Here is a 27,910-nt window from a genome sequence, read left to right on the forward strand (position 1 = left end):
GAGGTGGATCATGTAAAACTAAATGTGGCAATAAACTCTTTGGTTGGATTTGGTGTGGTTGATGGAAGCGAAGTGTTTTAACATATTTTGTCTTTTAAAAGGTTTGACAAAAGACCATCCTCAAGTTCTTAATTTTGAGTTTCCACGGATACCATTACTGACTCTCTAACTGCAGAAAAAAGAGAATAAATTCCTCCTCCTTTGAGTGAATAAGCCCTTTGCCATTGTGAGTGAATGAATAAAATGAGAAAGTGATTGATTCATTAGTCTGATAGGTTGGAGAAATACTGCAGAGGCTTGTCTCTCAGAGGTTAGTGTTCTTGTGCCTTCCAACAAATCATATCTTACTTACATGGATACTAGCTATTGATATGTTTCTCTTCATTTATTTTGCTTTTCATTCATAGTTTTTAACTCAATTCAGGGCTGACTGATTTATATTTTTATTTTGTATCAGTTAATGAATGCTGCGTTGTTCTGACCATTTGGGCAGCAGGAGGTAAATTTATGATATGGACACAACCTTGGCACTGGATCAAAAATGCTAATGGCCTCTCTCAATTTTCTTGAATCGGCCTCTTTCTCTTGAGCTATATCAAAATTTCGTTCTGGAACAAATGTTATTCAATTCCTGCATCTGTAAGAGTACTAGAATCTCAGGCCAGAAAGAGTAATAATTGTCTGCATCTTTATCTCATGCCTATAGTGCCAGTTTTTGTGCTTCAGGCTGGTCTGGAAAGGGAACCTCCAGTTCCCAAGGAAGAACTTCTTTCTTCTCTGGTTGGTTGAAAGTGCAATTGGGAACAGAACAAATCCCCCTTCTTCTTTTTTTGGGTGAATAAATCCCCCTTCTTCTACTTTCAGCAATTACAAAATTTCTTCAATTTTTCGAGTAGTACCGATTAAGTTTCTCAAGATGGCTTCCAATCACCATATGGTGAGAACCTCCAATTTTCTTTCCTCTTCGATTAGAGGTCTGCTTCAACACAACACAAAACCCTAGTGGGTAGATTCTATCGGACCTTACAGGCGTCGAAGCAAGCGACAATGGAGATACTGTTCGAGAGAATAGCGAGAGCAGCAGCAGCAGCAGTATCGGCGTCGAAGAAGGCGACAATGGAGACAAAGGCGGGCAGGATTGCGGGAGCAACAGCAGCAGATACTGAGAGAAGGTGAGAATAGAGGTCCAAGGGTTCGCGTACGAGAGAATCAACCGCCTTCGCTTTCGCGCGTCTGAGACTGAGAGGAGTGGTAGTGGCACAGCGAGGTTGCTCTGGCAAACCGAGAGGAGTGAGGGTAAGGGTTCCACGCATGTTGCAGGGGTAGAGAGGAGGGAGAATAGCGGGAAAGAGGAGGAGAAGTTAATGAAAAAGAATTTTGGAAAAACAATCGATTTTTGAAATGGACCGTTGGATTTAATTCCGCTACATGTCGACCACCGGACGGGGAAATTGGAGGAACCTGAGGGTGTCAGAATTGGAGGTGATAAAATCCGATTAGTACACCCTTAGTGTGGTGAAATTTTTTCCAACTTTTAACTAGTAGGGGTGTAAATGAATAACCAAAATTCGTTTTCGTATCTGTTTAGCATTATCTGAATCCGTTCGATAGTTAAACAGATGCGGATACAGATAATCTATAGTTATCTGAAAAGTTATATTTACATGTAAACAGATAAAATATCCGATCTCTATCCGTGTCCGTATCTGTTTAGTACTATTCGAATCCATCCGATAGCTAAACGGACATGGATACAACTAGACTATAGCTATCTGAAAAGCTATATTTACATGTAAATGGATAAAATATTCGATTTCTATCCATGTACGTATCCCTTTAGCACTATCTGAATCCGTCCGAAAGCTAATCAGATGCGGATGCAGATATAACACTATCCAAATCGAATCCGATCCGTTTACATCCCTACTTTAAAGTTTGTCAAGTTAAAACTTTTTTTTTTCTCCATGAGACTGAGTTTTCCTTCATCTATGGTGAAAAAGAAAGGCAATGGTACTGTCAGATGGTCACAGGGGAAGGTAGTTTCTTTTATTTATTTATTTATTTTTTATCAAGAGAGGAGGATAGTTTCAATTTCATTAATAGGGATAGAAATATAATAATGACCCAAGAGTCCAATCATAAAGTTACTCTTGCCCTCTCCTTCACAACCCAAGGTGAAGGAATTCTTCCTTCTCAATGGGTGGAGGAAAAATTTTGTCTTTCCCCCACCCCACCCCACCCCACCCCACCCCACCACACCACACCACACCCCACCAAACCAAAAAATACAGGTCTTGATAGTATAACACTATAACCTGTTAGAGGATGAAAATTCCATCCTTCCTACACAAGAAACCAACCTAGCTTTTGCCGGAACAAAGGGAAAATTGAGAAATTTAAAATTCCAGCCATAAGGAAAGGGTTCCTTCACACAGTCCACCATTTTGAGCTTGGTCAAACCAACTGCTAGAAGGGTAGTATATCTATTGGATTGTTTAGATGTCAATTTGGGGCCATCTGAACTATATAGTCTACTATGTATTGAATTTGACCTTTATATTTCCAATTGTTAAATTAAATATCTCTACCCAAAAAAAAAAAAGCTAAATATCTCAAAACTGACTCTTCAAGATTTATATTGCTGTGGGAAAAATGCATTTAGGCTGAAACTTACTTAAGTATATAGATGAGGACGATGAGCCATTGACAAACTAGAAGTTTAAGAACTTCTATATGAGTTGAAAGCTTTACATCCCAGCGAAATCCTTAATTGATTGATTCTTTCCTCAATTGACACATAAATTGGTTGTTCCATTTGAGATGCAAGGGTATCACGGTGTTTATAACCTAGAAAAGAAGGTATAAAATCTTTTTGGCTGGCATGGTAATTTTTTTCATCGTTCTATAACAATGTGAATTTAGGAAGAATTTGCGTCTCCAATGTTGTGATACTTAGGGTATGTATGGCAACTTTTTTGTTCCAAAATATTGTTTCTGAGTCAGAAATATTTTTGTGTTTCTGTAATTTTGGAGTAATTCTATATCAACAAATGTTGTATGGTAAAACTTGAATAAAATTGTTTTTGCCACTAGAAAAAACAAACATGTATGGATTGCATATTAAGAGAAGAATTTCTTCTATTTTGCCATGGTGGTGGCAATGAAGTTGGAGGTGGAGGTGGAAGTGATGGGGATGATAGCGATGGTAGAGTTGATGGTGATGGTAGAGGTGTGGAGGTGGAAGTGGTGGCAACGACTGTGGAGGTGGAGGTAGTAGCAGTGGTGGTAGTGGCAGTGGTAGTGGAATTGGTAGGTGTTGATTTGTGAATATCGAATCTCTATCGTGCACATTTTTTCTTTCAGTTTGTGTTTCTGTTTTTTCAAAGCTTCTTTTTAGTGTTTCTCAAAACTGTGCCAAAACCATTTCTATTACCCAATCCGTTTTGAAAAAACACAAAAACAAACCGGGCAACACTTACAAGATCTGTTTCATTTCTACCCCCAGAAACAGAAAAACAAAAAAACACCAGAAACGCTTTTTTGGAAGGTTACCATACAGACCCTTAGTTTCTTTGTACTATTGGAATTGGCACAGATATCTGAGATAGCAGTTTGAGGCCTTCATCCAGCTGAAGGTTAAATACCTGTAAAATCTCCATTTCCAGATCCGCAGAAGCCAGAATCACTTACTGCATATATTACTGGTCCAAAAGCAACCATGGATCGCTGCAGCTACACAGTTATCAATTCTCTCTTGGACTATAACTGCTATTGGATCTTTGTATCCCATCTTGAATCTTAGACTTGAATGCTTGAAACATCAGAGCAGATATCCATACATATTAATGCCTTAGCACTCTTTGCAAGTACATTAATTAGATCCATGGATGTATATACCTATGCATGCAAAAAATTTCAAAGATTTTAATCCTTTGATCAAATATCATTTGATTGCGTCTGTTAAACTACATAAGAAATAATAAGTACTACCAGCAACAGAAATAACACTTTTACTTTGGCCCTCATAGCAACATCCAGGAGCATCTGACATCGATGCTGAAAGTAAGTCGATATCTGATGTTGTGATATAAGCAATGCACTTTTCAGTTGCTTACAACAATAGTGTTTGGAGTTTCCAACCCTTGATTAAGGATCATTTGTATCATCATAACCTGCTAAACCATTTGGTGCAATGAAATTTGTTATTGACTTCTCCCTGTATGCATAAAAGAATTCTAAAGGTACAAGAATTCAAACAATGAAGGCAACATATATATATTTCAGATGTTTTACATATTGCTTAAAGCGCAAAGATAACGGTGGTACTGGCTTCCTGATGGAACCTTTGAATATCCAAATTTTCGCTACAGAAATTAGGGGCCTTAAGCCTAACACTCAATGGGTTCATCAACTTTCTTTTGGAAGTTAATCTAAAATACAGACACATTATACATACTCAGGATTGTCCAATCCTCAAAAGAGATGATCCTCAGGACCATGGAAATGCCATCCATTGTGACATCCCATTTCACAGCCATCCCAACATACTGTCAACCACGGACGATCCCTGTAAATTTCAGCAAAATTCGCATTTCGTCTATTTGACAAAGAAGTCTGCCCAATGCCAAGCCAACGCAAACCACAGAATGATGGCCTCCTAAGGAATGCTAATAAATTGAGTGATAACCCGATGCAGTGATAAATATCTAGGTTTTGAATTGGTTTGTGTCCTTTAGATCTTCTCTTTGAAGCCAGAACCTCCATTGAAGCATCAGTGACAAAGTAGCAATACCGAATACACAAATCGGTAATCTTTAGACCAGCCTCAGCAACTGTACGGACAGCTTTGTCTGATATTCCTGGCATGTAACCCAAATCAAGTGCTGACAGTGTTTTACTAATTGTTCCTCCACCCCGAAACAGAAGAGCTATCCCTTTGTCAGTTACCCTCTTACAACCTCGGAGACACAAGGATGCAATTGGTGAATTTCCCATACTAAGAACCGATAGACTGTTGTCAGTAATATCAGCCCCACCAAGATTCAAAGTAGTCAGTCCACTAAGAGTTGAAATTAAACCCAGCCAGTTATCTGCTACACTCTTGCACCCCCACAGGTCCAGCACCTCCAAACTCCTACACGAGGATAGTTTCCCAACAGTTTCACTGGTTATAAGACTACAAGAAACAAGTCGTACTTCAGTGAGGGAAGATGGGGCCTCACTGAAGTTGTGAAAGGCCAAGTCTGACAAGAAGAAGGCACTGAAAACTTCAAATTTCTTTAAGCTCTTACATGAATGTAGAATTGCAGCAAATCCAGCGTCACTGACTCTAGAGAATCCACCAAGTCTTACTGATTCAAGGCTTTTGCAACCCTCAGCAAGAAGAAACATACCCATGTCATTTACTCTTTTGAAAGTGGCTGCGAAATTTTGCTTACTGCGTGTAAGAGAGAGACAAGTCAAATGCCTGCAAGAACTCAATGACTGAAGCCCACTATTGGTCATGTCATGGTGCAATAATGGTTCCTTGCTTGGTCTGTCTTCAAGATCTAGCTCTATCAGAAACTGCAGATTGTTGGCAATTGAAATGAGAAGCTCATCTGATATAATATCTAAGACAAGTGATATGGAATGCAATTTCATATCAATGGGTGCAGGATATGTGGGGATGCTCAAACTGTCACTTGCTACAGAGTTTCTATCTACCCTAGTTTCATGCATGAACTGCATCACATCATGTTCGAGTACAGGCTGCAGCCGCAAAATTTTGATAGTTCTGGGTAGGAAGAGCTCAATGGACTCAAAACCATCTGCATCAAGCTCTGCTGTCCCTCGAATCTTTAAACTCAATGTCTGCATTATAGGAAAAAGAGATTTGCATGAAATAAGCAAGAAATTCTCTGATTAATATGTTTGAAATGTATAATGGACTTATATATTACGAATACAGAGAGGTCACATCACCAGATCTTACCTCCAGGTTTGCACACCCTTTAAGCATCTGTGCAAGGTTTTTCTTGAAGATCTGAGGTAGCCCTTGGCCTCCCATTTCCAGCACAAGCACTCTAACATGTGAAAGAAATAGAAAGATAATGATATATTGAGATTACCTACATGAATGTGAAGGCCAAAAACATTAGATGTTAGATATGCAAACAATGCAGTTTTTTTTTTAATGCCTCCTATGGATAAAGTGTCGTAGTTTGACCACTTATTGTCTAGTTCTGAAGTAGTGAACTTGTCTTCGGTTAAAAAGATAGAAATTAGGCTTAATGCAGAAGAACATAAGAGACAGACAAGATAGCCCCGGCTTCATTGTTTCCCAGAAAATTTACTATATCCCCATCTGTGGTTTGGTGGTCTACTATACCCATACTAACAGCAATAAGAATGAGGGATCCTAGGAAAAATGATCAGCTGAGATAAACATTCTGAAAAAAACACAATTGAGATTAATAATTGTTTTTTTAATAAATCAAGATTAGTGGTCCACATTCTCAAATAACTTATTTGCAGCCAAGTTATACATTGATTCTAAATTGGAGGAGGCAGTGACAGTTTAGCAGTAACTGTTTGGATGCTTTCTAGAGCAAAATGAAAGAAAGTCACTATTTGTTTCAATGTAAAAAGATGGAAGAAGAAAATTTTCCTATTAAAATAGGACTTCTGATGTAGGTAAGTCACCTAAAGGGTTTATTTTATTGAAAATAAGCTTTGGGTTGGGTCATATATGTATTGGGATTTTGATCCCATGGGTTTACCTTGTAATTGGCCAATTTAATAAGCCTAAAATATAGGTAGAAAGTAGGAAAACGGGATTTGCTTCATTAGTTTAGTTAGAGTCCTATTTTGAGTCTATTTTCTTTATTATTTCACTTTCTTAGTCAATTTAGGTTTTCTTCTTAGTTAAGGATCGGGTTAGGCCTTTCCTTTTTAGTGTCTAGGTCTATTTTTGAGTCTTCTATATAACTTTGTGTTGGAGCCGTTTTTTGGATGGGTCCCACGTCATTGGTAGGACCGTACGCCATTTGGAGTCCGTTGTGCAATGAGCCACGTCAGCGGCTTTAGGGGGGGGATAAGGTGGACCCATCAAAGTTGGTTAAGAGGATCACTCCCATAAGAGAGGGCATCTCCTACTTCTAAGGAGAGAGAGGGAGAGGTCACTACCACCACGTCAGTAGGCCCAGGAGAATCCAACGGAATCTGCCACAGGAGGGGGGCCACGTGGAAATGATGAGTAGGGTTTAGAGGCCAAGAGATGCAGCCGCCACTATCAAAATAGGGATTGCTATAAAGAGGGCAGGGACTGTCGCAGAAAGGACACAACACACAATCCAGCTCTTGGCATTATCTTTATTGTTCTTTTATTTGTTTACTAGTTCCTTGCTTTAGTGTATTTCTTCTTGAGAAGGTGTACTTACAATCCGCAACGGGCCAATCATTGGGAGGGAGAATCAAGAAGAGCGTTCATCCCTACAGGTTTGGTTTCGATTGTAATTGGTTAATGTACTTTTCCCAGTATTAATTTAGTCATTTCATTTCGCACAAGAGTCAATCTCTTTCCTTGGTCAGTCTTATAAGCTTTTGGTAGATCCCATTGAAATTGTTGCCTACACAGTCTAACCCAAAGGTCCTTGGAGGTAACTCAGGCACGAGGGAACCCTATATTCCCTGGTTGGCAGTCAGATAGGCCGCAATCCCAGTTCGTTTGAACCTGCGTCAAAGGTTCTGACACGCCCCGCATCCACCACAACCTGCGTCATCTTGTGAGTGTTGGACATTTTTTCCACCAACACTTTGTAAGGAGGTCAGCATGGTACACGGATTTGATTAATGAAATATTGGCTTTAGACTTGGTGAAAATCCTGAGATAGGATGGGTCAGATGCCAAGGCTGAGATAACCAGCCCCACCTTTCCCAATTCCCTACCCCCATCCCCTTCCATCGGTTTTTGAATCCAAACCCTAATTTTGTTCAAATTGATCTCAAGAGTGCTACAAGCTGCTGGGATTTCTTTCAACTGATTGTCACTTGGTGGGATTATTTCTTTTTGTTATCTTTTGAGATCTCATCATTCTCCTCTAACCAATGTCTCTCTTGGTTATCTTTTGAGATCCCATTGTTCTCTTGGGAATTCTGTTTGCTCTTTTTCTTGTTCTTTGGAAATTATTTTAATTTGATCCTGCCTGGGATTAGACCTATTCTGGTTCTAGTCTTACATTAATTTCACACTACTTGTTTTGACATAATATATATATGGGTTCTCCTACATGTCACTATGAAGAGTGAAGTAGTTCACTTCACTATATTTTAATCTACCCCCCTAAATCATCTTAGTAAGTTGAAATAAAAGGGTAGGATTCGTAAATTCAGCCCTAACAGAATCTTTTATGGAGAATTTTACAGTTCTCTCTCTCATGCTCTCCCACCTAGCCAACACCCCCTTTCCCTCTATTACCCCCGCCCTCTGCATCTCACGCCCCTCCCCTGTATCTCCTTACCCATCTCGCAACCTTGTCGGCCCCTCTATAACTCCCCATTCCAAAGCCACTCTTCTCCCCAACCTTCACTACCCCAAAATCTGGCAGTGGAGTGAGTACGAGCAGCGCAGAGGCGAGTTCCAGACATCAGGCAATTACCCATCTCCTTCTCAGAATTTGCCGAAGATCCTCACCCGAAACAGTAAGATTTAACATTTAAAGTGCAAATAAACTGACTAAATCTGATTGGAGGAGTACAGGGGTGTTGGGCGAGAGTGACAGAAGAAGGAATCTCCAAAAGGTAAAATTTTTTCTTTCTTGGGATACTTTTTTCCTCATGGAATGGATGGAACTACTCTAAGTAATGATGTTCCCCAAACATGACTATGTTCTAGAGAAATGGAACCAAATATCTAAAAATTAGATTTGTTCAATTTTTTGGAGCATTGTGATTTCATAAACTCTGTTTCAGTTAATCTTCTAACTTTCTTTCCCAACTTTCAATGGCATCAAGATAATGTAAAGGCAACATAGGATTATGTCAGTTGCATGTTAGTAGCTTTGACATAACAGTTACTTAGGTTTGTAGGAGACCTAAGAAGAAGTAGGGAAGAGTGGAGAATTAGTAATGGAATAAGTGGGTTTTGTGGGAGGAGTTACTTTATCGTAATGGGTAACATGGTAGTAGTTAATAGTTTAGTAAGAGTCCAATGTAATCACTTATTTAAAGGACATTGAATGGAAAGGGGTATGAAGATATGCTTAATGCCTCAATCACCTATTATTTATCTCTTGAGAACGAGGCCATGCTTCCACTGTACAGCAAAAGTTATCATATTTTAAACCCCCCCCTCTCTCTCTCCCTCCAACCCTTCCATTCATAATCGAACCTTTCCTATTTTCTCTGTTCTCTCTCCCCATATCACATCACTTACTAGTTACTAAAGGATCTTAGTTTTATTCTTTTCAGTCCATTCGCATCACTTACTAGTTACTAAAAGGATCTTAGGTTTTTTTCTTTTCAAGTCTACGGTTTCACAGTTAATGGAAAGTGGATGAAAGTCCCTTTAGGTCCATTATTCATTCCTTAAGTAGTGGGTCATTCAATTGCGTAATACGTGAGACATCAAAGAAGTAATATACATAAAATCCAGTAACATACAGTTCCACACACATTAAGTCCAGGGTTTCTCGTTTGACTAAAGTCCTTATCATAATTTTAAGTACCCTTCTTTTTTTTTTTGATAAAAAATTTTTAAGTACCCTTTAATAATTAAAGATAAGCACATTAGAAGCTCTCCCCCACCCCCAACCTCATAAACTCTAATCTCTGTCAAAAATAGTCAGTAACAGTTCTTACCGGAAACTGGAAAGTAAGGACTATACCTTAAGCTGGGGCACCTTTCTCCAATGGAACAAAAAATCTGATAAGAGAGTAAAGAGCATCTTTGCAAAACCAATTCTTGAAGACTACTTCCAATGAAATTGCGGACTGATGAATCGTCGAGCCGAAGGCAATTCAGAGTGAGGCTCTTGAGAACTTCATTTTCACGAAGAACGCAATTCAGAATCTCCGAATTTGGAGAAAAACCCTGCAATGCCCCCACGTAGTAACACTAATTGATTAGGGAAGAAACAAACAAAAAAAAAGGGGGAGATCTAACACGAAATCGAAACCCACCTCAAAAAATTTAACAGGCAAGTGGGAAAATTGAAATCATAATTCTTCGGAAAGAAATAGGAATTGAATCACATATCAGAAGGGGAGAGGCAGAAAGGGGTTTGGGGAGACTTACAGAGAGATCAAGAGAGGATAGGGAGGAAAGAATTTGAGAGACTGAGGAACGCAGGGTTCGGGAGGCACAAGCTGCTGAGCAGAGGGACTCCACATCCATCTTCACTAGGATTTCCTCCAGGACGGCGCTCGGCAGCCTCTCAAAGCTTTGGTTGCTCGTTCTTCTGTTCATTGTTGATGCTCGCAACTCACGCCTCGGTCGCCTCCTCAGGGAGAGAGTGTCTCTGCTATTTTCTCTCTTTTTTCCCTACACTTTTATATAAAAGTCACACCATGGACCCCAGATGGAATGCAACTTCTGACCGGTGGATCTTAGGTGGTCGGACCCAGTATCCACCCTATGGCATGTCACACAAGGCTCGAATCCTATGTAAATTGTGGATGAACAGGAATCCGATCAAACCGTTTGAATTATATTTTTTTTTAGGAAACGGATCGGATCGGACGTATTGGTATCGTCCGACATCTATCTCGATACCTAGCCAAGCTAAGCGTGTCAATTTGGACCAGAACCTGGAACCGGACCTAGAAACTAGAACTGACCCACCAAATAGTTTATTGATCTGGTTTTGAATCTACTGATAAGTTATTGGTCCGGTACCAATTAGGAACCTGTGGAATCGGAATAAATTTACATCATAACCTTATATATTATGTAATTCTTCAAACTCAAGGTTATGAGAGTTAAAATCAAAACCCTTTAATTTTTAAAATTTTCAAATTTTGGCTGATACCACATATCGCATATACTATTTTACCAAAGATTTGATTGTAAATTTAAAGGTCCATTTGAGAATGGTAACTTAAAAACATATCTTAAAATAATCCTAACTTATGAGGGTGGTGGCTTTCCTACTTATTAATTAGGCCAAATGTTCTCTGCGCCGAGGGTGCAGGTTGCACCCAGACACATGATGGTGGGCGAAATGACCACCTTGTCCTCCTAAATGATAGGCCCATGTGTCTGGGTGCAAGTTGCGCTACGATACAGAGAACATCAGTCCTATTAATTAATACAAAATAAGAGGTAATATAGACTACCTCTGTGATTTGAGAAAAATAAAATAAAATATATCTCATGTGATTGAAATTAATGTAATTTTATTAAATTATGTTACATACGTTAGGTTTTTTTTTTATTATTATTTTGGATTGCTTGGAACGGATTAGGAACTGAACCTAACCCACCCATTAGGTAATGGTCTCAAATTTGGAACTCTTTAGTTTATTGGTCTGGTTTTGGTCATGACCTCTTAGGACTGGAAGTAAGGATATCAAAACGTAGCCCAAACCAATAAGACCAACCGAAAAAACTCGGACCAAACTGAACTAATCCTTATTGGATTGTTTTTGGTATGGTTATAACGAATCGGCTACAAACTGAATTGCACCAAACCGAATGAAACCTAAAAAAAATCATTGAATATAAAGTTATGAATAGGTGGTGAATTGATTATCCATATATTAATGAGAAATTTCTAATTGTAAGAGGAATTATTACAAATCAATGAGTATGAGGTTATGAATAGGAAAATTGATTTGTAACAATACTTCCATTAATCTCCATATTCAATATATTAGTTGAATAGTAAATGAATGATTTGATAGTAGAGTTCATTTTATGATTTCAATATTAATTTTCTTAATGACTAATTATTCATTGATTTAATATTAATTATCTTCCTTTTATAATTAATGATAAATAATGATATGATTTCTAAGAATAATTTCACTAAAAATTTCATTTATTCATTGACTTCAATATTAGTTATCTTCTTTTTACAATTTATTGTCCCGGATCAACAACTGGGGTAAAACAGTCAAAAAATTTGAAAAAAATTTATTAATTGCGGTGAGCGTGGATCGAACACATGACCTTCAGATCTTCAATCAGACGCTCTCCCAACTGAGCTATCCCCGCTTTAGACTGTTTTTCTCTCTCATATTAATTAGTCCCAAGTACTAACAAGCCTTGTCATCTTCCTCTGGTTTTTGTATATAATACAAAAGTCTCCCAAGGTTGGAAATAGAAATACTGATTGTGTCTGTCATTGTATTGGAGCAATAATATGGATTCTCGTGTCGGCCAGTTTTATTTCCTACCATTGGAATAACAACATCAATTTGGATGCTGTACGGTCGGACAGCATAGCGGTCATTGTGCGGTCTCACATAGGCAGGGCGGGGATTCCACTCGAGCAGTGGGTAAGGAGGTCATTTCACCCCTGCCTGTGTGTGGGCTGCACAATGGCCGCTACTCTGCCCAGCCGTCGAGGATCATAATCCTAACAACATTTGCTAACAAAATGCTGCTCATTGACTAGTTTAAAATGAGATGTTGAAACCTGTTTTGTGAGATTCACTTTATTAATTGGTAATCTAAGGGGCTCTGTTGGAGAGACATATAATTTTAGATATGTATTCCTGACACAGGCAAGTTCCTTGGCCACCTCCCCTGCAGCCAACTTGATTTCTGTTGCTTCCAATTTTCTTTTGCAATCCTCTGAAATCTGAACTCTGTCCCCCCCACCTTTCCCTTACCCAACTGTTCCACACTTCCACCATAAAAAAGATGAGAAAAATTGGGTGAAATAGAACAAATAAAACAAGAAAGAAGCCCTCTCTTATCCAGACTCAGGTTTGTTTTTTTGGGAGAGTGTTCACTGTGGGGGAAGCGCAGGGGCCATACGTACATGACAACCAATGAGAACACCTGCGTTGGCATCTGAAAGCTGGAATTTGTGTCTTTCATGGGGTGAAGCGTCATTTGGCTCCCCACTGTGTCTGGGCATATCATGCCCCCCCCCCCCCCCCCTACAGAACTTTTGTCCTTTCTTTTTCTCAATAATATCCAAATTCGAGTTCCTTTGAATGACTTTTTCAGTTTACTATTCCATGATAGTCTGACCTTTTCAGTTTCCCATCCCTTAACAATGATTTCTCTTACCACCACAAAAGATATTTTTAATTCACTCGTGTATATGACTTTTAGTGGTGATACTATTTTACCGCCACAAAAGGTCTAACTATTTATTGAATATTAAAAATACTATTGCTTTATATGTTTTGCAACATCTATTACTGTTGTTAATATGGACTTTTGGGGTTTTCTTATGACTCCCCTTAAGTTGTTAAATAATTTTTAATTTTACTTTTGTGTTCTTTTAGTAAAATACATTTTTTCTTCAATGTAAATAAATCTTGTCATTTCATTTAATGTACTCGAAAAATATGCATGACTGATAATTTTTTATAATAGCATAATGATAAGTCCTTTTCAAATTATTTTTAAAATTTTTTTTTACCACTTAAAGAACTTTTTTTTTTAATAGAGACTTAAAAGAACATTTGAGATCAAGATACATGAGTAATCAAAAGAAAGCATTCTAAATGCTCCTTTCATCTTAAAAACAAAGTTCTAAATACTCCTATAGAGGTGTCATTTAGATCGTTTTTATTTTATTTCATCAAATATTTGTTTAGATGTGAACTCATGAGGGAAACTGATCAGTGATGATTATCCCTGTGTGATGTCATTTACTTCATTGTGGTGGTCATCCATAGAAGTGCCAGATTGTCCCTAATCATTAGAAAGGAATCCAATGATGAATAAAAAAAAAACATTATGTAGGACCTTAAATTGACTTAACTGAAAATGCTACTGTAAACCCTCTCACCTGCAAATATGAAGAAACAAAGTTTTTTTTTGGCAAAAAAAAAAAATCTATGTTTTTAGACAGATATTTGGAACTCTACAACCCATGGGATGGATCTTCATAAAAATTTTTTGGAAGTCAACTATGGAAGTCAACTACTAAATCATATTGTCGTCTTTTACAACACACAAACCCCCCCCCCCCCCCCATAAAATAAATAATAAAAAAAAAAAACATATTGTTGTTCACTTGTTCTCTTCTTCCTATCTGTAATACTTCCCTGAACAATTTGTGCAAGTTAAGGATACTCATCAAAGTCTTTTTTGAAATTCTGTTGGTGAGGTTATTTAGAACCCTAGGTAAAGAGAAATATTTTGCCAATTTCGAGAGGTTTCACTCCAAATTTTGACAGTTTCATTAATCTTACCAGATTCTGATCCCTTGGGAAAGAGAGAGACTTTGCATGAAATTTCAAAGTTACTTTGAATTTCTTCTTGAGCAATAGATTTTGAAAAAGGAAAAAAAAAAAAAAAATACATACTCACGATCATTTTCAATAGAGAGGATAAACATTCACTAATGGAAGAACAATTTGGTTTAAAGGAATAAAGATTCTTTCGACTGATGTGTTAAGAGGAGCTTTAACACAATTTGGTTGACAGTAGTGTTTTACAATCTCCATACAATTTTAAGAATAAAAGCCAGGTTCCTGTGCTACTTGTAATTCCATCCCACATCCAATATGTAATTTCATCAAGCTCCAAACTCAGTTAAAAGACTTGAGTCCCATGTTTATTGCACCATAACAATTACCAACTGAACTTCTCTAACTCATGTATAAGGGATGCTCCAACAAATGTTCCTGCATGATCAAGACCGATCGTGCCAATGTACTAAGTTGTTTAACCTGCCAATCTTTTAATTTTCTACACTCTATCCACCATGTATCTCCTTCTCTTGCCATCTCTTCCTTTCAACAAAAAGGGCAATCCCAGGTAAGCTGAACATTTAGACACACACGTCACACACAGATAACAAGAAGCCAATAATTTTAGTCATTGCAAATTTCTACTACAAATAGTATTTTCAATATTCTCACTATACTAAAAAATTATTTACTTCTGTACATCTACTAGTTTGGTCAATATAACTAAATTTGGTTTTCTACATACAGAAATGCTCTTTGTTTAAACAAACAAAAACCATTTAAGTATATAAACCTTTGGTTTTTAATGGTAGTGTTAATCACCATTATCCTTTCCTTTTGTGGCAAAGCCTTGGGCTCTGGTGGGGTTTTCTTCTAGTATGAACAAACATCATCGCATGAATTGGACAAAGAGGTATCAGTGCATATGATAAGACCAATCTTTGGATGTTCACAGCTTAAGGACAAACCTGGTCCCATTGAAGAAGATGTGTCTTGATGCATTTACAGCAATTGCATGCAGTACACTTTTCTGATTCTGTCATTATTGTCCATGTCCATCCATTAGTGATTTAATAGCATATTGAACAAAGGCTAGACCGGACTAGCTATTCGTATCGTTTTGTCAATACAGGGGCAGTGTATATTAAAGTCCCTAAGACAAAAGAAGCAAGTATAGTAGTCAATGCATATGCATGTGCTCTCCATGGCTGACTGCTGTTTCTCATAGCATAGAATTCAGCCATGAAAGTAGAAACTGTACTCAGACACCCTAAGAACCCAAACTGAATTCCTGTGGCGATAGTATCACACTTCTGGGTATTCACCTGCAACAAATTTTCTTTCTGGTCAGAAGCAATAAAAATGTATTGGTATTTGTATAGGCTTAAGCCATAACCACCAAACCCCCACCCCAAAAAAAAAATGTACATAAGCTAAAGATCATGAAGCTATACTTCCATGGTATTGAGATATATTCCGAAACCATGTTGTTGGTGGTGTTCTACTTGGCCATGAATTATTCACCTGTCCCTTAAAAGTCCAAATTTATATGAGTTGTCAAAACTAACCATCAAACCAACAAAGGCTTCATATACAAGGTTCTAAACAAACAAGGGCTTGAATGTGAAAAACTAAACATGACTATGTTGAGCACATTCAATAAAAGTGGCAAAATTTTGGGAGGTTTCTGATGTATGTAATTATTATGAGTATACATATTAGGTGTGTAGTGGGAAGGCCTTGGCGCAACGGTTAAGTTGCACTATTGCAACCTGTTGGTTGCGGGTTCAAAACTTGGAAACAGTCTCTATGCAAAGCAGGGGGTAAGGCTGTGTACATTTGCCACTCCCAGACCCTGCAGTAGCAAGAGCCTCGTGCACTGGGACGCTCTCATATTAGCTGTGTAATAGCCAACCAAAATGCAGTATTCTCATGATAATATACATGTTGGTGGTATGCATGTATTGAATATATAATGATACAGGCAAACATGTGTATGGAAACTTACCACATCCATCACCGTCGCAAGTGCTGCCATGATACAAGCTGCGGCAACATTGGCAATGAGAGTCCCAAAAGGCATCCAGCTCAGGAAATGCTTCCTACCTAGCCCTCTTCCATTTAGCCGAGCTAAGAACCATCTCAACCATACACCTGGGGGTGCAACCATGCAGGCAAACCACAGCTGAGCACTGCTGCCACCATTATCAAATTGTCTCCTCAATAAGGACCCACTAATACCCCACAACAAGCTTAGCATCAACACCAAAACCACCAGAACTGCTAAGTGCTTCTTGAGGTTGTTCACCCTCCAGTTGCTTGATTTCGGCTTGCCATCTCCCAAACTACCGGTGAGTTTCCCTAAAAGCCATCTGAAAACCTTTGCTGTTTCAACACCAAAAGAGATACATCCAGCAGCAAGGACTGTATCTACAACCGGGAAAAAAAAAAAAAGATAAGTACCTTAATCAGATGAGGGTACAAGCAGAAAATTTCTAGTATTAGATCTATACAAAGTTTGTACGTATGCTCATTAATCTAGAGCATAATAGCAACTTATAAGCGTACCAAAACCGTAATAGTAGGAAGCAGTTTTGCAGTTAACCGGTCAATAACAGATAAAAACAATAGTAATTTTACTATACAATCTTGAAGTGCAAAATTTACCTATGAAAAAACCAATAACAGCAAGATCCCAATGGCCTTTAACACAAAGTTGAAGCATTTTCTGATTCCAACCGCTGAAAGTAGTTAAACTTCCCAAATATCCGGTTGTCAACGCAATAGCTAGAATATCAGACACCTGCGATATGTTCCCTTTGAACACGACACCTAGCCATCCCATCAAGAAAGAACCTACCTAAAGAAATTAGATCAAAATCTACAAAATTAAATTTGAATAATAAATCAAACATTCAATATTCAGACTCAAACCAACTTCTTAGACAGCTTGAAACCTGTCCCTAATTTACTTTATTTACTACAATTTGTCATTTTCACTAGAATCACTTGGATACAATTACTTCTCCAAATTGCACACATGATCATGTGTGTTTTGGGGTTGGGGGGAGGGCGAGGAGTGCAGGGTTTGTCATTTTCACTAGAATTACTTGGATACAATTAGTTCTCCAAATTGCACACATGATCGTGTGTGTTTTGGGGTTGGGGGAGGGTGAGGGCGAGGAGTGCAGTGTGTGTGTGTGTGTGGGAGAGAGAGAGAGAGAGAGAGACCATATTAGAGGGAAGATCTAGGTAGAGAACAGTTTGATCACTTGTTAGATCAACAATCCCAGGGCCAAACAGCTCTCGCAGTAAATACCTTGTCAGCACCTAAAAGATATTACATAGAAAAGGTCAGATTATATCAATTTGTATCATAATATGAGAAGAATTGTAATAGCAATTGATTTTGATTAAGTGCTTAACATTAAATTTCAACCACAGAAAATCCTTTCTGGATCCTAGAGAATGGCATTCAAGGTTCCGTAGATTTCTTACAGAACTCACAAAATCAACTACATATTAAGTGTATCATGATCATATCATACAAAAAAATATCACAAGGAAAGGGTCATACTATACAATACACATCTAATATAATTATATTAATAGAAATTGATTAAAGCCAGAAAAGGCATTTATAACTCTGCATCTATGTTACATATAACATTGCTAGCAAATTTTAACAGCTCAGCAAGGTTGGTAAACTTGCAAAGCATACTGACTGCAAACAACTACACAAAATTAGCCAAGTAGTATGGCCCATAAAAAGTTGCAATTGATAACCGAGGTGCTGATATCATTCAAAAATTAGTAAACAATAATAACTTGCTAATGAGCTTCTAAATTACCTAGGCTTAGGAATCCACAAATCCCTTAGAAACCAGAGTCACAGGGATTAGGAACCAAAACCAAATCCAATAGAAAATTTATAACAGAAGATCAAGAACTCAGATCTGGCCATTAAGATGGTAGAAGGTACTAATTAGGGGGGATAACAATATCAAAATCTCAGGTCAATCCGATGGTCAGCTCCTGGGATCTGAGAAAATCCTATTGAGATTAGGATTCTAAAAGCAGATTAACAAAACCAGAGTTTGATTCCAGTAATCAAGCAACCTGAGCAGACACGTTTATGAGATCAATGTATGCTGGAATATCAGTAACAGAGACCTAAACAAATATCTGAAATCAGAATTTAGAAAGACAACTTAGAATTCCAGAAATTGAAAGAGTATACCATGAATAGGACTCTGTAGTTCGATAGAATGATTAGAATCTTGAACCAGAAAACAAACCAGATTAAGAACTAATAAATCGGGAAAGATATGAAAGAGAATAGATCTGAAAGACAGAACAACAATGAATTAAGAAAGAACCAGACACTAGAAAAGAAAGTGGCATGCAGGAACTAGAAGTTCAGATCTGAAACTGACAAATAAAAGAAAAGTATATGCAGGAAAGATCTTACCTGTATTTGTTTACAATATAAAAATAAGAAGGGAATATGTATTCAGAAATCACCACCTTGGGTTTCCTGAAATCACCATCAGGAACTTACTGAATCATCAAAGTAGGGATTCTATTGAATCACCACAAAAAAGAAAAACAAAGCTGTTAGAATATATGTACTCCAGAATACCGTGGGGGTATTCTGGTCCTTTTGGGGTATTTTTATGTTATTAAGTATAGTTAGCTTATGTCGGCTATGTGGGTTTTAGTCCCACATCGCCTAGCTTAGACTATTTCTAACTTCCCTTCTATTATAAATAGAGGGGCCTTTCTATCAATACAACAAGTCATTCCATTCTTTTATTCTCTCTCTCTGACCTACGGTTCAACCAACATGGTATCAGAGCTGGTCTGCTCTAGGTTAGAGAGAAGAAAAAAAACCCTATTTCTCCCTACTTCCTCCATCGATCTCTCTCTTCTTCTCCCTTTCTCGGTTTTCTCCTTCTCCTGTTCTTCTTCTTCTCAGCCTATAAAGGGGCAGCATTAAGGAGGTAAACTGAGAATATCGATGACTCAGTTGCCGCCCCCCCTTCCTTTCTATTTTTTTATTAAAAAATCTGCTCGAACCTTTCTGGAGCCACATCTGCGATTTGGAGTTCCCCTTTTCTTTGGAGATCAGATCTCTATCACCTAATGAAAACTGATCCTCCAATTTTGGAGCACCCTATGCAGCCTTTTCCAGCCCTATTATGCCCTATTCCAAAACTTAACTTCCCTTTTTTCTGTCTCTCCATCTTTTATTAAGTTTTCCAGGCACAATCCCCAAATCGATCTCACCTTGTCAGGGTTTTGAAAAAAACCCTGACTCTAATCGATTTTGGGGCTTCCCTTGTCAGATGCAGCTAATTTTTCAGGGATAATTTCCTACTACTACCAGCCTTAATCGACCTCAGTTTGGCCACTATCTGATGGCTGGATTTGTACCTACAGCAAAACCTTCTCAACTTGCTATTTTTGGTTACCTGTTAAAACCCTGACTCAAATCGACATTAGGGTTACAGGTTTCAGTTTTTGCTGCCTTTTGGAGGGATGCTTACTCCACCTACAAGGATAACTCGACCTCAATTTCAGCCTCTTTCCAAGTGTTTGAAGACCCCTAACGCCAGTCGATCCTTCTTTTCAGGGTTTTTTCAAAACCCTGACAAATATCGATTTTAGGGTTAGGGTTGATTGCTGCTATTGGAGTTTTTTGGAGGTGTTTCTACCATCAAGAAGGACATTCTACTTCAACTATTCTTGACTTGAAGAAGGTCTATTGCACATGATAGCTGCTGCCCTATTTTTTTGCAATTTTTTGGTGTTTCTCCCACGTGAAGATGAAGTCTCAATTACCAAAGAGATTGGTTATTCGAACTGGAGATCCATTCCAGCAGTAGTGGTCAGCATCTATTACCAGAAGACATCACCTTTGACAAGTCATCATCACTTTGTTGAAGCCCCCTTCCCTACAATCGATCTTCCCTTTCAGGGTTTTTTACAAAACTCTAACTATAATCGATCTAAGGGTTAGGGCAGTCCACTATTGCTGATTTTTTTAGGAGAGTTTTATAAACATCAGAGGAGTATTCAGCCCCTATTTCAGCATCATTCATCAGTTCTTTTTGAAAAAATTCAGGTTCATTCTTATGGCTCGGTTTCTCCAATTATCAACCTATTTTTCTTACTTGTTCCTATATGGCTGGCTGCTTCAACTACCTATGGATCTGTCTGGTTATTTATCTTACATTTGCTAGTTAGTTTGAGCTTTACTACCTACATGGCTGGCATTATTGTTTAGCTTCTGTAAGCATGACTGGTTGATATGTTACTGCTGCCTTTATGTGGTATCCTATTGCCCTATTATTGTGACTGAGTTTCCTACTATTGGAGATCGAATTTCTTTCATTCTTGAAGACTCGCATCTGCTATCCTGGAGATCAGTTTATTTGGGACTACAACAGTGTGTTCCACGGTTCTTGGTTGCAACTACGAACCTATTCAGTTATGTGAAGCTTTTCTGGTTCATATCTGGCTCACCTTGGAGCTTGAATCCTAGCATTGTTACTAATTCAGATCTGATCCAATTTTTGTTGAAGCTTCTAATATCCATTGCTGTCCAGATATCTTCGTTTGTTCTTTAAGCGTGTGGGAGTTTTATACATTGGGGTTTTTGCACACTTGTTCCTCCTTGTTTGAAGATTGATCAAGCCTTGAAGAATGGAGCCTTTCCTTACTTCAAATCAGATCTGTATACTTGTCAGATTTGAATATTGGAGTTAGGAGTTTCTCCCCTGCAAGAGTTTCCATTAAAAGTGTTTGTTTGATCGTTTGAAGATGGTTGGAGATTTATATGTTGCATTACTTACTCCGTACTTCATTATCCCACTGCTTTTTTCTTCACCACCTCCCAAACCATACTTTTGGCATAACCCATAACCACCTTGAAAGTTAATGGTATTCTCTTCATTGCCATTTCTTCTTTTTCCATTACCCTTGGCAGCTCTTGGAAAATTATGGAATATTATGTTTTGCCCTATATCTTACATCATCCCTGTTATGTCCACGTGTATTACACGTGAGGGGGGGATTATATACAGTATACCTGCAGCCATTGTAGAAAGCAGAACTTGCAGGAACACTTGGTGCAAAACATAGAAGGTCAGAAGTTTCACCATTGCCAATGGGTATCTACTTTGTTATTGGGTTGAGTTTGCCGCAAGGGGGAGGTTGGTCTTAAAATTTTGAAGATGTTTGGTTCTTGCCTGCCTGTATGAGGTTCTACAGTTGGGTTGTTTTTTTTCCACTGCTTGCTCTTTTCTGCTGCTTGATTCATCTGCTTGCTGCCCTAGTTGCTTATCTTCAAGATTATCAGTCAGAGATTCATCAAAGATTGGTGAAAGGTTGCTGCTCAAGTTTGCCCAGGTTTTGAAGACCTATTTTTTTTCAAGTTCTTGAAGGTTTATTTGGGAGCTGCGTTCATCTTGAAGCTGAACTCTGCTACAACTTATCTTTTCCCATTTTATTCAAGTTGGGCATTAGTACCTTGTATGCGCCAGCTTGAGGGGGAGTGTTAGCATTGTTATGGAGTTCTTTTTTCCTTTAGTCCAAGCTGGATCTTCTTTCTTTAATATTAGTATAATCTAGCTTGAGAGGGAGTGTTAGAATATATGTACTCCAGAATACCGTGGGGGTATTCTAGTCCTTTTGGGGTATTTTTATGTTATTAAGTATAGTTAGCTTATGTCGGCTATGTGGGTTTTAGTCCCACATCGCCTAGCTTAGACTATTTGTAACTTCCCCTCTATTTATAATAGAGGGGCCTTTCTATCAATCCAACAAGTCATTCCATTCTTTTATTCTCTCTCTCTGACCCATGGTTCAACCAACAAAAGCTTCTTTCATTGCTCAAATCGCAAGGAGGGCTATGTCCAGCACAACTATTGTAAAATTGGAAGGTAAGCGAGCAGGTGGATGTGATTTTATTACGGAGTGATGAGTTCTCCTATAATCTTCTGAAGAATGGCAGTGGAAAGGATTGAGAGAGGGATGGGAGTCAAGATCAGGAGCTGTGTGTACATGTGGTTGATATACGTGGGGCATCATGGTTGGGCAGTCACATATTTTTGAAATGGTTGTATGGTCATATATCTTCTAGTTGCACAAGTTGTAGCAGTGTAGTAATCGTTATAGGTCTCATACGGCATCCTTTTACCTTGTTCATATACTCAACTTGGTAAGGTTCAATGTTGTGGGATATGATTTCTCTTGGTGTGTTTTATGGCTGCGGCATAGACAATATTGATGGACCTACCTTCATAACTTGATCACTTTGAACTAACAAGTACAAAATGTGGCATTTGGGGAAAGTGAGTAGTAGAATATGTTAAATGGAAAATGTACAGCGAATCTAGAAGCAGAGAAATGTTTTCTCAGAATCCAAAAAGTTAAAATAAAAAAACTTATCATATGTATCTTAAAGGAAACCAAATAAACTCCCATAAGCAAAAGGTGAGCATCTTACCCCGAGAATTCCAAAAACAGCTAAATGAACAAGGTATGAAACATACTCAAACCATAGAGGCACTAATCCCTTGTTATCCTGGAAGACGAGAACAAAGAGTGTTATACAAAATTAACCTGCAAATATCTTAAGAACCATCAACATTTTTCAGCCTTTGGCATGTAATCATAAATTTTTGATTTCAAAGTTTTTCAAGAGAAAACATTCATAAGAATTTAACTTTTTTTCCTTCAATAAATTCTTTAGGTAGGATATGAGGTGTACTTCATGAAGGTCATGATGTAATTTGTCCATTGAATTTTAAAGTTACTGAAATTTCTTTTAGTATGATATGGAAGTCTGGATGAGCAATAATTTTAAGGGATTTTTGCATGCCTACAAGTTAATTTAGACATGGAGATAAGTGGTGCTGGGTCCAGTCTTAACTACAAGCTTTTTGACACTATTTGATTTTTCCTTTTCTTGGGCTCTAACCACTAATTGCAAACAAGTCAGCAAGACTTTTGTTAAACATGAAATCCCATGGTCTATATGCTATATTTTAATCTCCCAATCTGTTGGGTTCTCAGGAGACAAAATGATGGGTCTTATCTTTCACTTCCCACTGTACATCTTTCAACAAGACAACAACATTACTGGCCAAATTTTTTCTACACTAGATGATGAAATTTCTAGCATGTTATAACAATCTCTCATATAGAATGTTATGTATCTAAGCCTTATTATGGTTAACATTCAGCAAAATTTTGTTTTGCAGAGTTTGTGATCTAATGCCTAGTAACTACCAATATATCAATCCATAGTTGAAAGCTTCATAAAAAGAGGGGAGGGGAAAATTAAAAAGGAAAAAGTTGAAAACGCCATCAGCTTTGTGCAACAATTCAGGTCTCATAGAATAGTGAGTAGGGTAGTATGGTCTGTAAGAGATTGAGTTGATTAGGAACTGACCTGAACAGGTTGACTCACTGATGTACTCTGATCCTTATCCCTCGAGTTGAGAATTGGTTCCGCGGAAAGCGAAGATACAATCTCCGAAGGAAGTGGGGATAAAGGTGAGACCGCATTAGATGTGGCATCATCACGGAACCAAAAACCATAAGAAGGTAATAGTACATTCTCAGGAAAACCGTTCTCAATCTGTATCGCAGGATCATCCACTGAGAACTGGAGGGTACCACCATCACTATATCTGTTACTGTGAATCGCTAGGTCCCCAATATCTCCTGCTTGTGACACAGATGCACTTTCAATTTCATCAAGTATATGTTGAGTGACACCACGTGAGAGACTAAGAGAACGCCTCCTCAAAGAACCTTGACGGCTCATCCGACCGAATGAGTCCCTTGCCTGTTCTGGTCCAATGCCATTAATCCCATCACTGTAGTGGCTATCCAGAGAATAGCTCCAACCAGTTGCATGATTCTGATGAGTTTTCATGGAGTTGTCATCATCAGAGCCACTGGGCTTCATTCTTCTATGTAAGAACTCTGTGACTACAAGGAACAGTTACAATTGAAAACACTTAGTTAGCTTCAACAAACAATAAAGAAGCTGAACCCATCAATTCTAATCAAACAATGACAAAGGTTTTTGTTATTTCGCACGTAACAAACCACTACATTTCCATAGCCCAGATAGCTCTTTTTCGTGGTTTGAACCCGTGATGTGGTGTTCGGCTCTAATACCAAGTGTTAGATACTTAATCGATACACTAAAAGCTCCAAAACTAATGGAACACGTTAAATCAAAGCCTTTTAACCTATCATATACTAGGCTAGCCCAACCTACCCATTAGGCGCATGACAAAACTAGTTATACCTAATTGCATGCAGTAACTGAAATTCAATTTTAACATCAGTAACACAACTTTTTTTTACTCCATCAGGGACCCACAGTTGCAAACAGATTTCTTCACAGTCCGGAGAGGCTGAGCCACCTCTTAGGTGGGCAGTACTCCAAGAGGTCAAGCCAACACTGTAAGAAGGCTCTGTCTAGTGCAAGGGAAATAGAGAAGAGAAGTGAAATCTAATCAATATTAAAATGGAAATTTTTGTAACTATTATCTAAAATGATGGAAAATTATCTCTCCCAGGTCCCTGCCTGGCCCAGTTCTCCAGTTCCTCTAATAGGGGGGTGGTGGATCCCACTTGGGTAGAGTGTTTAAGCAGGGGTAGGGTGGTCATTTCAGCCCCCTTGTTAGAGGAACTGGGGAATTGAGCTGGGCAGGGAACTAAAGGAGATAAAGATCCCTAAAATGATATGATTGTGTAACCAACTTCAAAACATCTTCTAAATCTATTTATTAAATTGAACTATATTCTACAATAAAATTTATTGGTTTTAAAAAACAAAATAAAAATTCTATTTAAAAAGCATGATTACAATATTTAATAAGAATTTAAGGTAATTATACAATTATAATTACAAAATTTTCCATTTTCTTTCTAAAACTGATTTCACTTTGCTTCCCTTCTCCTTACTTTCTACTAAATAGAGATAATGGTTCTTACAAAGTGCAACCGTAAGGCTTGTTTGGATGTCTTCTAATAATACTTGCATTTTCTCTTGTCAAGGAGTGAAAATACCATTGTTCATACATGGAGTGATGGAATGTGCATGGAAACATCAAAACAATTAAAAATAATAGTTTTCAATTTGGGAGTGTGGTCTACGTCAGCACTCCTATGTGTGTATCTCTTTCCTCCTCAAAACATGAGGGCAAAGGTATCTTTTCAAATGGGAAAAAAAGAGATAGGCTCATGGGAGTACTGGCATACGCCACACTCCCGGACAGAGAACTTTCTCCCTAAAATCAAACAATAATACAACTCCAAACAATATTTTGGATGTCCTATAATGAAGAGACCAACTTTCTATGATCAAGATACCAAAGGAAAAGATACACAAAGGTTAAAAAAAAAACAATAAAGAAAGGCTGGCGTTCTCTTTTCCAAAAAGAAAAAATGGAACAGGTCATTGGAGATGCTGGAGTGATGGATTTTGCATGGAAACATAAAAAATAATAAAAAAATAGAAGCTTGAACATGACCTTTCAGAAAACCCAAAAAAGGTCAGCACAAAGCGTTTAGCTTCAAAACCACTGAAAGGGGTAAAAATCCAAACAGGTAAACTTCATATTCAGACGTCATGTGGGTCACTGGTAGATGTTTTGATTAATTGATAATGATCATCTTACGTAGTCAAACTGAATAAGGCAAGCAAAACCAACAAAAAAGGGTCACCACTTTTTAATTCAGATAAAAAGTGGGTGGCCAGCGATTCTTCTTCTTCTTCATCTTCCTGCTGGACTTCTCCACTAAAATAATGAAAAAAAAGTAATTTGATGATGAGGAATTGAAGACAAAGATCGTACAAAGCGGCGGCATAACAGCATAATAACATGCACTAGCTAATCCCAATTCCCAATTCCAGCATGGTTCATGCATGAAACACTACAGGCAGATTTAGATACAGTAGAGAGAATGCATGAATATGGACTAGAAAATAGAAGAGAGAGAGAGAGGGTCTGATCTCTTACTTTGTTAAGCTGGCGCCAAAAACCGAGATGCGGAAGAAGTGCAGAAAAGGGAAGTCGAGGTCGTCGTCCGGGCGGGTGGGTTGAGCAGAATCGTAGCAGGGCGAAAGGAAAACCAACACAATCGAACAAAGCAAGCCCAGCTGCTAGCAACCGCGAGAGGAAGCGTAAGCGAACGAGGCCACGGTGCTTCCCTCTGCGGAAAGAGAGAGTTAGAGAGAAGAGAGAATGGGTGGGGAGATTAAGGGAGCGGTCGACCAACGGGATAGAGCAAAACAATTCGCCGTATGGGGTTGCAGCGATCACTGCAACCGGCGAAGGCGGAAGATTGGGAAAGGGGAAACAGAGAAGAAAGAGGGGAGGGTTTCAAAGGGCGTTCTACAGTTCGAATGGGGAGAAGGGCTGATGAGGATTGACTTTTAATGTATCTGAAGAGACACCTTAAAATAAATGGTTGAGAGAAGAGCAGAAGCTTAGCGCAACCGACCTCACAATTTCTTCTTCTTCTACTTCTCTGTTTTTGCCCTTCAAAGCATGGCCGTTAGGTCGCTGCAACGGTGACCGAAAATTTAGCCCATGTACAATAAAGTTGCCAAGGCTGGTAGTGCGGTGGTGTCAAAGATGCAGGTAACAAGGCAGGCGAGAGAGGGGAAGGATGCTGGAGGAAGAGGAACTAATAAGAGAAAGAATATGTGGTGGAGATGCAGGGGAATCAAGAGGTCAGAAGCGAGATAGGGCTCGGTTTATTCCAATTTGGATAAACTGATTTGCATTCTTAAAAGTCAAATCATGAAATTAATATAAGAGAAAAAGAACGAGCAGTAAAAGAAAGAGAGAGAACTCACCGGGCAGCTTTCTCTGTAAACTGTAATGCTCAAAGCACCTGAAACCGGGATCAACTCTTCAGTTTCCTTCTTTATATGTTTGGAAAGGAAGATAGAGAGAGATTCAGGTTGGACTGATGAGATAAATAAGGGTAACAAACAAGAATATTTTGGGGGGGAAAAAACATAAAATACCTGTAATTTGGTCAACCGTTGGATGCTTAAAATCCATAGGCTTTTTCAGAAAAGACTGATTGGAAGAGAAAACCATTCCCAAGTATTTCTGTTATGTGATTATTCATGCTTTGTGAAACCCTGTAAATACTTTAATGTATAAGGTAATATCCAGAGAAACCAAAAACAAAGGAAGAATAGAACTAGTGTAGGTAAGACTTAACCATTTCATTTGCAGGATAATCTCCATGAACAGTTCTTGATGCTCTAATTCACCCAATGATGAGGATCATCTCCTTCAACCATCAACCCATGAAATCCAGAGACAGTTGAATGGCTGTGCCCCAAAACAAGAGATAGAGCTCTGCTTTTGCTGATGTAATGGAGTTGGAAGTCATGGAAATATCTTAAGTTTTCTTCCATAATTTGATATATGTTTATTTGGTTTCTTTCTCTGATCTATTTGCTTCTTATTCTCTCTGTTTTTTTTTATATGCAGATGAAATA

The 27,910-nt window shown here is 38.3% G+C and overlaps 2 protein-coding genes, 1 long non-coding RNA gene and 1 other non-coding gene across 6 annotated transcripts; all 4 read right to left on the reverse strand.

Moving 5' to 3' along the window:
- Positions 1-1,625: 1,625 nt before the first annotated feature.
- Positions 1,626-15,120, reverse strand: LOC122641954. Its single transcript, XR_006329987.1, has 3 exons — positions 15,004-15,120; positions 1,844-1,846; positions 1,626-1,636 (listed from the first exon to the last, which is right to left on the reverse strand). It is a non-coding gene; the product is annotated as an uncharacterized LOC122641954 (long non-coding RNA).
- On the reverse strand, positions 4,323-10,468 carry LOC122641952 (F-box protein At-B). The gene is made up of 4 exons (XM_043835306.1): positions 10,277-10,468; positions 9,867-10,072; positions 5,975-6,065; positions 4,323-5,853 (listed from the first exon to the last, which is right to left on the reverse strand). Exons 1-4 carry the CDS (start codon positions 10,445-10,447, stop codon positions 4,474-4,476), a joined length of 1,848 nt encoding a protein of 615 aa, XP_043691241.1. The 5' UTR covers positions 10,448-10,468; the 3' UTR covers positions 4,323-4,473.
- Positions 12,124-12,196, reverse strand: TRNAF-GAA. Its single transcript has one exon. It is a non-coding gene; the product is annotated as a tRNA-Phe (tRNA).
- Positions 15,121-15,403: 283 nt separating the features above from the next.
- LOC122641953 lies at positions 15,404-26,863 on the reverse strand. Of its 3 annotated transcripts, none has more exons than XM_043835308.1 (7): positions 26,846-26,863; positions 23,819-24,363; positions 22,871-22,948; positions 17,590-17,688; positions 17,026-17,218; positions 16,367-16,788; positions 15,404-15,683 (listed from the first exon to the last, which is right to left on the reverse strand). In XM_043835308.1, exons 2-7 carry the CDS (start codon positions 24,338-24,340, stop codon positions 15,465-15,467), a joined length of 1,533 nt encoding a protein of 510 aa, XP_043691243.1. In that variant the 5' UTR covers positions 24,341-24,363; positions 26,846-26,863; the 3' UTR covers positions 15,404-15,464. The 3 variants fall into 3 exon arrangements, with proteins under 3 accessions (XP_043691243.1, XP_043691244.1, XP_043691242.1); XM_043835309.1 differs by lacking the exon at positions 26,846-26,863 and having other exon boundaries at positions 23,819-23,951; positions 23,991-24,441; XM_043835307.1 differs by lacking the exon at positions 26,846-26,863 and having other exon boundaries at positions 23,819-24,442.
- Between the last annotated feature and the right edge of the window lie 1,047 nt (positions 26,864-27,910).

The sequence above is a fragment of the Telopea speciosissima genome, chromosome 10, assembly GCF_018873765.1.
Source record: "Telopea speciosissima isolate NSW1024214 ecotype Mountain lineage chromosome 10, Tspe_v1, whole genome shotgun sequence".
Lineage (NCBI taxonomy): Eukaryota > Viridiplantae > Streptophyta > Magnoliopsida > Proteales > Proteaceae > Telopea > Telopea speciosissima.